General features: G+C 31.6%; 1 protein-coding gene across 3 annotated transcripts in view; it reads left to right on the plus strand.

The window, feature by feature from the left end:
- Positions 1–7,320, plus strand: part of Olfm3 (olfactomedin 3) — a 201,934-nt gene extending 194,614 nt beyond the window's left edge. For all 3 annotated transcript variants that reach the window (XM_047534866.1, XM_047534988.1, XM_047534933.1), the window contains exons 5-6: positions 2,855–2,961; positions 3,963–7,320. In XM_047534866.1, coding sequence (XP_047390822.1) covers positions 2,855–2,961; positions 3,963–4,640 — 785 coding nt within the window. In that variant the 3' untranslated portion in view covers positions 4,641–7,320. The remainder of the gene's footprint in view (positions 1–2,854; positions 2,962–3,962) is intronic.
- The last annotated feature ends 2,994 nt before the right edge of the window (positions 7,321–10,314 follow it).

A 10,314-nucleotide genomic window follows, 5' to 3' on the forward strand; every position in this document is an offset into this window, starting at 1 on the left:
CCTATCTCACTCCCAACACTCTTTCTACCTATTTTTCTGAGTCTCTTCTATAACCCTTCTTCAAGGTAGGGTCTCTCCTTCCTCAACTATCCTTTCCTTTGCATAGATGCTAATGCATTTTATTACATCTTATATCTTTAATGACCTCATCATCACTTCAAAAAATTTGGTAAATTTTTTTCTCCACTAACATTTTTTCTCTCATACTATTTTCTTTGCTTTTTTTTTTTCATGTTTTACTGCTTTATTATTATCTTAATCATTGTTAAAAATAAAGGACATAAAAGCATGTTTTAGTCCATCATTTTAAGTCAGAATTACTTTCTCATGTATAAGAAAAAAATATTTTGTATAGTGTTTGGGGGAAAGGAGAAGCATGTCTTTCTATTTATTTAAGTCTACTTACACTTGAAATTTTCAAGTTCTTAAATATTTACTTAGAAATAATTAGGTAGGACCTCATTAATGATCATATTACTTTTAATTATTATGTATTCTAATCATATACTCAACTAGTTTCATTTAGAATACATTAACTTTTTCTAGTTCAAATCTATAGTACTTTAATTATATATTTTTTCATGTGTTTGTAGCAAATTGAACTGATATATTCCAAATAGGTTTAACCCAAGGTCTTACTATTCAATATAGGTAATGCCCTAAAGTATTCTGAATAATTATCCTGTTTCATCAGGTATGAGGAAATTATAAAGCAATTCGCTATATAACAATGACATCATATTTAATTTTTTTCACAAAGGGTAAAATGTATTTCATTCAAATTTTTAATTTTTTTCACAGAAGGGGAAAATATATTCCATTCAGATTTCTTTAAATGCTAGAGATGACAAAATTTGTATTATCACTAAAATAATAGTGCAAAATCTGTTATCATTCATCATCTTCCTAACTGCACAACTCTGTAATCTGCCAATTACAAATCATTTTTAGGAGGAAAATATATAGAAAAAATGAGCCAAAATAAGCTTTAGCTAGAATTACTTTTGTCCTTGATTTGGCTCAGATGTTTGTTCTTCTCTCATCAAGACAGGTAGGAGCCAAAAGGAACTAACTAAAAATTTATCAATTCTGTTGATAGACAGAGGAGGTTAAAAGAAACAGAACAAACAACCTCCAAACAGTGAAAAAGAACAAAAAGGAAAAAAAAAATGGGATAAACAGGAAAGACTATTCATTTGTTGAGACTGATGATCAACATTTATAGACAGTGAGATTTCCTTTCAAAATGTGTACTTTAAAACTTTGCTGTTTAACAGAACAACTTTGGCTGGGTCTGAGATCTCTCTCTGCCTTAATCAAGGCACTTTAATATTGGTTAGAAGTTCTGGAAGCTGATTTAGAACCACAGTACTATAGCTACACTTGATGGAAACCAAGTGCATGATACCACACTCCCAGAAATGGTACCAGTAATCCGATGAGCCCTTGTTGACTCAGTTTCAGTTTGAATCAGAGGCTTCATTCAAATGAAGTGTTAAAGCTAGTCTTACTGGAATTTTGTTTAGATGACAACTCTGGCTGGCATTTACTGGAAGTTCCAGGATCTGTGTTTTTAAAAATGGTGACTTTGTGATGGACTAGGAATAGAATAGATTTCTGCACAGGGCGTTGGGTTTCAAGTTGGTACAAACAGGTATTAGGACCTGTTTTCCTGAATATAAAGCATTTTGTTTGTCATTTCTATAAACCCCAACTTTCTGGATTGTGAATATGGAAATAATTGTATACATTTCAGAATGTTTTATTTGAGGTGAGAGTTTTGTTATAGTTTGTAAGAGACATTTTCCTATTTAGACCTCAGGGCTATCTTGGGACCTACATATAAATGTAACCCTCACTCCAGGAGCTTCAATTCTTAATATTCAAAAGATTCATGATTTTGAAGTTAAATGTGATATTATTCAACAGAAAGAACTTATGACAAATTCTATTCGATATCTTAAAAGTCTAGAAAAAGATGTGGTAAAATAAAAACATGAGGAAATTGTGTTGAAAGACTTAAAAATCACTTGCAAAATAAACATATTCTCATAGTGAAAAATAAAAAATCTCATAAAAGTGTTTGGATTTCTGTTTGGTGTGGTTTTGATATTTATGAAGTCCAAACTATTACCAAGTTCTTATCACTGCTAAGATGTTAAAAAATCTTATAATTTTTTTCAACAAAATAATATTTTTTACTATTTATTTCATTTCTACATCTTCCATTACATGTGACTTTGGGGTTTAGGGCTTGAGACTTTGAAGTTTCATTCCTTGCATGTTTATCAGGCCCTGTAATTTGTACATTTATTCCTTAAAACTCTACTTCTTTCTGGTAGACTGTGATGGAAATTTTTTTATTGTTATACTGTATAAGAAATTTTTTCATGAAAGCTGCTCATTAACCAACACAAATTAAAAATCAGCTTGTAAAGTTTGTTCTGGTTTCTCTAAGTTATTTATGGTCACAAAGTTTAGAAAGGAGAGACATGGGTGTTGGTGATCACAGTTCCATGGGCAATTTGTTTGATTTTTCTGACTTCTTTACTTCAAAGAAACAGCTTTTATATTGATATAATGATAATGATTTTCCCCACTTATTTCTTTCCAGATTCTTCAAATCATTACCCACTTAAAATTCCATATTTTAGTTTAAGAGCATTGAAAAAGCAAACACTCATGGTTCAACTTAGTGTTGAAGCAATACAAATGATCATTGATTCAGGATATGTGATATTAATCTCACAGATTTGCCTTATTTTATGATCTCTTCATTTGTTCTTGGTAAGAGTGTGTGTGTTGAAATCAGTGGTTAGGTTTTCCCAACATATTTATGTTTCTCTAATTTCAGCATGTGGCAAGTTGATGAAAATCACAGGCCCTGTGACAGTCAAGACATCTGGAACTCGATTTGGCGCTTGGATGACAGATCCTTTAGCATCTGAAAAAAATAATAGAGTATGTTGCTTCCACAACTTTCTTTGCTTAGAATTATGTTTTATTTATACTTGTTCTCTACTGGGTTATTTATTTTTTCCAGGGATATTAATTTCAACTTGAAACATGTTAACATCATTTGGAAATATTTTCCATTTGATAGTACTATCTAAAAATATGCCAAGTCTATTTTAGGAAAACATTTTATCTTATAATTCACCAGTCTAATGAGTCCAATTTTTATTGATTTTAGTCTTGTTTTATGACTAAAAAGTGCTAATTGCTATTATACAACATTCCCTGTATCTTGTTTATAAAACATGCCCCTTAGTATGAAAACAAAATCACTAAGTAAATAAAAAGACTCAAGAGCTGACTAATTCTCTAAATAAACTAATATCCCCCTGGGGGATATTAGAGATCATTTTAAAAGAGATAATACTGAAACTTTTGGGGGCCATTTCATTAGTTGGCATGCCTGCACTATGTAAATCAACAGGTTCATTAAAATGTAGTTGTACCTATAAGTTGATCCAGTGAACAAATGTTACTAGTAAGTTCCGTGGTACCCAAGAAGTAGAAATAAGTAGAAATGAGAACTATGAAATTAGACCATATTTTTTCAAAGTGAGGCATGGAATAAAAATAATTTGCTGAAGATTGTATTTTTGGCAATTATCACTGATCACATTGATCTACCAGGTGATGTGATTTGCATTGGTTCACTGAGTGATAATAGCCAAAAATAAAAACAAATAAAAATAAAAACAAAGAACAAAAAAGCGAAAAGCTGATCAACTTCAAGGCAGTAAATTCAGTTGTTTCTTTTCCATAAGGACAAAGTTAATATTTTTACAAAAGTCTGCAGTATTCTCACATTGCTGCAGTTCATCAGTAAATAATTTTACTTCCAACCCTAAGAACTGTGATATTAATATGTGCTGACTCTTACTGTCTTTATTTTGTAATTCTCTTAAAAGTAGAAAATTTAGTCACTCCCTTTGTTTTCTCCTTCTTCTCAGGTCTGGTATATGGACAGTTATACTAACAATAAGATTGTCCGTGAATACAAGTCAATTGCAGACTTTGTCAGCGGGGCTGAATCAAGGACATACAACCTCCCTTTCAAGTGGGCAGGAACTAACCATGTTGTCTACAACGGTTCACTCTATTTTAACAAATACCAGAGTAACATCATCATCAAATACAGCTTTGATTTAGGGAGAGTGCTTGCTCAACGAAGCCTGGAATATGCTGGTTTTCACAACGTTTACCCCTATACTTGGGGTGGATTCTCTGACATCGATCTAATGGCTGATGAAATTGGGCTGTGGGCTGTATATGCAACTAACCAGAATGCAGGCAATATTGTCATCAGCCAACTTAACCAAGATACCTTGGAGGTCATGAAGAGCTGGAGCACTGGCTACCCCAAGAGAAGTGCAGGGGAATCTTTCATGATCTGTGGAACACTGTATGTCACCAACTCCCACTTAACTGGAGCTAAGGTGTATTATTCCTATTCCACCAAAACCTCCACATATGAGTACACAGACATTCCCTTCCATAACCAATACTTTCACATATCCATGCTTGACTACAATGCAAGAGATAGAGCTCTCTATGCCTGGAACAATGGCCACCAGGTCCTATTCAATGTCACCCTTTTCCACATCATTAAGACTGAGGATGACACATAGGCAAACGTGATTTATTTTCATTGATCTAAACACTGTCATTTGTGATAAACTCAATAGGAACCCTTCTGTTTTTCTTCATTATAATTTTCCATCATTTCTCCAAAGCAAAACATTTTTTATTGTAGATTTGGTGTTTCAAAAATCTGCTGAGTCTGTCTAAATAAATGTGTTCAAAACACATCTTAGCCCCTAAACTTACAAGGCCTATCATGTCCTTGTCATGAAAAGCACTAAAAAGAGCTTAAGTGGCTAAAGTCATAGTTTTGCAAAATATTAATGATCTGCCTTATATTAGAGTCAGAGATGTTGGCTTAAATGCATGAATGTCATTTTCTTTCTTTTAAAACTGTCATTTTTTTTACTGTCTTTTGCTCCACATCAGGAAATATTTTTGTAGGAATTAGGATGAAAAAAAAAAAGCATTTTCCCCATTTATTTCTAAAAAGGATTTCATTTGTATAGAAAAATAATATTAATCATTTTGCTGTTAACACAGTTCTCTGATGCGGTGCTGTACAGTCATTTTTAAATCTCTTGCTAACATTTTATTGGCAATATGTATTTCTATCATTGTAACCACCATTGTGCAATTGTATTTCTTCACTTCTGTGAAAGTAAGTAATAATTTTTATAAAATAGATTGAAATTTAATCTCAGTAATTATTTGAGTCAATTTTCAAGTGTAGTCAAGAAGCATCTTCTTGGCTTTCCCCCTTACACAATCATTATAAACTTAAAAGAAAATCAAAGCAGCTGTCTTACATAAAAGTTTTTATTTTACCCCAAGTTCATTGGACCACTGACATTGAATGCAAAACTGATTCAATGCAGTCAAGTGACTTTGTTCACTGAAAGCAACCCATATCGTTGCTGGCAAAAGATGTAGATTTTGAATTTGAGTTGATTCTACTTATATATCATATACCACATACATTTTGTTTTTTATTAATTAAATATATATTATTTATTAAATTTATTTTATTTTACACACAACTTGCAATAATGTAATTCCTTGTATCTAAAAATACACGAAGCACATAAATCCTCTTTAAAAAGAAGATTTCTATAATGTCCTCTAGATTTAGATTATGAGTTCTGGAGAGTTATTGACAGGACCTGTGCAAAAGAAAATGAAGAGACTTGGGATTTGTCTGTTTGGTTTCAAATGTGTAAATAATTAACTCATAAAATGAGATGAGAAGGTAACCCCTTCTTATCTGATTCATTGTACATGCAGAAATGATGTGTCCAAAAAAGGAAAACTTTAGTAATATTTTATGTCCATTATTCCACAAAACATATATCTACATATCAAACATGTCATTGAGCTTGAATGAACTTTCCATGCATTATAGTAAAAAGATTCCCTAAGGCAGCTTTATAGAAATTAATATGGATTGATTTTGCAATTTTAAAACCATATTCTGTTAAATAATATATACTTAAATTGTCATAAATTATGTTTAATTTAGCACATATGTAATTTCACAATTTTCTTTAAAAAGTAGGATATAATGCTGCAGATAAAGCATTGTATAAGGAAATGCTAATATTTAAATGTCATTCATTTTAAATGTCACAAGTAAAACATCCTTCTCAAATATCTCACTTTCAAAATCGTAGGATTTAATAATCCAGTCTTTAAACTGATAAGGTTTAATAAGGATTTCTTTTTTGTTTTTCTTTTTGCCTACAAAAATGTTAGCATGATTTAATGACCATTTTGGGTCCTTTGCAGTGTTGTCTTCTCTTTTAAAAAGAGTGTTGGAAAATTTAGGAGATTCACTTGTCATAGTACACATACCACAAAAATATACTAACTCAATACTTTGTATATCGAGTTTGTATAAGGAACAAAGATCAAGTCGATTTCAGAAATGAAATTTTAAGTAGATGGCCTCTAATAGAATGTCTTCATTATTTGTTTTTTAAATAATTATCTGATATCATGTACATGCAAAATATGAATGATCACAGCTTATTTGTGCCGTGTACAGCTTGTAAAGCAACTTATTGTTTCCTATGTAAAATTTTATCACCCCATAGATAATTTACAGTGTATGTGCTGCTAGAGCAAGCACAAACTTTATTGTCACTAGAAGCAGGTAACAAGTTTAAAAAGGGGACTTGAATTAAACATTTATAGTTTAAAAGCTTTTTTTTTAAAGTATCATCAGTTTTGTGCCTGAAATAGATAAGAACTTAATCTAAACTCTGTTTTTGTTTAAATCTCCAACAAATAAAACAAATTTTATGAGGGAAATAATAAGCATTTTAAATCATCCATATAATCCAAGGTGTAAAGAAATTCAAACTCAGAAACTCTTAATCATAAGTGAACTGTGTAACTGGTATTTTCTGAATTAACCAAATCATTGACAAACTTCCATGTCATTCCAATAATAATATGTTCATGATTTGATTGTGTTTGTGTGTTATTTGTATTTGTGGCCTTTGAATCAAAATGCTTATTACTTGTACCTAAACTTATATCTACAAGTACAGAAAATGGTAGTATTTCAGTGCATCATCAATTGTGTAGAAATAAAAAAGAAAATAACAGCAGATGAAGTATATACATAGAATAATGAGTGATTAGTTATGATTTATAAACTCAAAGGCTCTGATTCCTATCTCTATATTCAGAGTCATGTTGCCTTTATAATTAACAGTATTATTATCTCTGACAAAATCTTACTTTTAGAAATTATGTTAACTTCTTTTTTATTTTTACTCTTAAAAAGAAACAGGTCTTATTTGAAAATCATTATCAAACTTGGAACTACAAATTTTCAACCAAAATATTATTTTTTAAATGTAGCTATAAAAAATTGTGCTATGTTCATTTCATAATAAAACCAACTATTTCCCTAACAAGGTAAGTTTTACATATAATAATTCTTGAGCATTATTTACTTAAAAAATAGATAAAACAAAAAGTTACCTGCTCTTCTTAGCACTAGGTTTACTGAATTGTTTCCATAAAATGTTAAAATGAATAAAATTGACAGCAAAATAGGAAGTGTCCCTTCAAGTAAACATTAATTGTGAAAAATAAAGCCATTTCAGAGTTTCTAAAAGCCAAGCCTTTTAGAAATAGAATATATTTGAAAACTGAATGAAGACTGGCATGTTGCTGGCATATAAGGTAAGTAATATTACATATTTTGTCTCATGCACAACTTGAGCTCCTGTGACAGTGCCAAACAGAGATAAAGTCTACTTCACCTTTTCCATCATCACAAGTGGACCATGAGAATGACCTATAAAGTGGCCTGCCCAGTACTAGAGTCACGGAGCATGGATTAAAATTTGAATGCTACAGGATGATGCAAAGCCTAAATCACTGACTGCTTATAGCTTAGAAAGCATTATCCCTAAAAAGACCCAGAATCAGTCACTAAATAGCCTTCAGTTTCAGTAAACACCTAAATCAAGATTGTGGAATAGTTTCGGTTTCTAGAATTCAACTTAATTCAGCATAAAACTATTAACTAATAATTTGTCATGGTCAATGGCTTCAGAGAAGGATTGTTTCTTTGAATTGTTGAAAAATTGTAGTAGAAAATACACAATGAAAAATTGTAGCATTAGGAAGAACAAACAACTTCACTAAAACCTTTTCTTTATTTTTCTAAGAATAAATTCGGTTAAGGAAAAAATCTCTTAACTATAGAAAACTATTTGCTCTACTATTTAACTGAATAGAAAGAAAATCCTCCTTCAAACTGAATTGACCAAACTGATTTATATGATTCACATCTTGAAATTATGCTGTGCAGTTTATCCCTTTTAGTTGATCTGTTTCATCAGGTTTAGAGAAATTTTAATCTTGTTTGGGGTCTGCCTTGTCTACAAAATGTCAAACTAGTTGGTATAAAGTGTATCCCCTTGGAAGCTCAGCTCTTAAGTGCCAAATAAGCTTCATGAATATTAATTATGGTTAAACATGACTTGAAAATGATATAAAAGAAGACAAGGAGTTGCACCTTGTCAAAAGTACACACAAACTGTCATGACTATGACCATCTTGAAACATTATTCCTAGAGATATGAAGAAACAAAGTGAATGGGGAAGAGTTCTTAGGAATATCTCAGGGATGCAAGAAGTTTGCTGTAAACCAGACAACCACATGCAGTTCAAAACCAAGTTTCATCCCCACCAAAGTCACACTACACCCAAAAGAGCTTGCATCTATTTTTGTAAGTGACTAAAATATTGCTACAATATGCCATTTCCTACCACCATTCAGACTTGAGAATATTACACATCAGCAGACATTTCTAGAATACATGACAAAAGCTTGAAAATGAAGCAAGAAATTAGTTTAATGAAGCATTAGTCATTTGAAGCTTAAGCATGCTGTAGAAGTTTACCATACTGCAGTACACATATCCAGTCAGCCATTGTCTAGACCATCCTGACTTCACATGAATTTGGATATATTGCCCATGGGTAGTTCACAATTTTTAAAACTACTTAATAGTGAATTACTTATGATGCTCTGGATGCTAGGGACATAGCTGTCATTAGATAAAAAAGGTCTTTGTGGGTTGACATTCTGGTGGGAACATACTGCAGAAAAAATAGTGAAAATGAGTTCTGATTGTATCAACCACTGTGAAGGAAATAAAAGAAATCTATAGGATTAAGAGTGATTGGGTATTTTCCAGGGGCACAGTGGGGTAGCAGATGATGTTGAGAGAGAATAGTTGAGAGATCTCTCTAAGAAGCAGCATGTCATAGTCAATTCATTCCAAGAATGGAATGTCACTTGATTCGTACAGAAAAGCTGACTTCTTCCTTTGTGTTCCTAGAAATCCATCAACCAAATAATACTAATATTTCTTCTCTACTGCAGACATTTTTATTTTTATATGTATATATTGTTCTTCAACTTTCAAGTTCAAGAAAGAATTTCTGTGGATAGCTGAATTCCCTGGAAATATATGCCAAATTTAAAGTGCATCTGCAGTGGTATATACTTTGTGGTAGAAGGTTTACAATTTTCATCAGATTCTCAAAGGAAATCATGACCAAAAAGAACATCGCTCTGTTTATTCAATCTACTTTAATGCCCAATTTTTAAAATATCCTAATAATAAGCACTGAATGTGATCTTTCTTGCAACTCTCAAGAATTTCAACTTGCTTTTTTATTAAAAGAAATCAACATCTCAGTATTACCATTAAGTTATTTTTTCTTCAAAATAACTGAAGATTAAATTGTTCTCTTTAAAAGTTCTGAAGAGATTTGTTATATTTGCACCCAATCCACTTATTTTTCTGTGATTCAGTCTTTCAGGCACATTCTTGCCAGATTTGGTGACCCAAGAGTTGCTATTATGGAGCCTGTCCTACATCTATTTGAGTCTAGAGAACATTATCTTATAATTCCAATGCAGCCTTTTGGCAGCACCATTGAATTCTGACTAAAATTGAGCAGATGTAGTGTGCTCCATCAAATTTAATGGCAAACTCCTTTTCTAAAATTACCAGTGAAGTAACATATTAACAGAGAAAAGAAAGGTTTTAGTTGATATGTATATGACCTATAGGACAGCTTCACAAATTTTTTCAAGGCTTCTTTTAAAAAAGAAAAACAAATAAAACCTCCAGTCATACTTACACAGATGAAGTCATACTGAAGACAGAATTGAGGCTGTTTCTACTA

Source organism: Sciurus carolinensis, chromosome 1, assembly GCF_902686445.1.
Source record: "Sciurus carolinensis chromosome 1, mSciCar1.2, whole genome shotgun sequence".
NCBI lineage: Eukaryota > Metazoa > Chordata > Mammalia > Rodentia > Sciuridae > Sciurus > Sciurus carolinensis.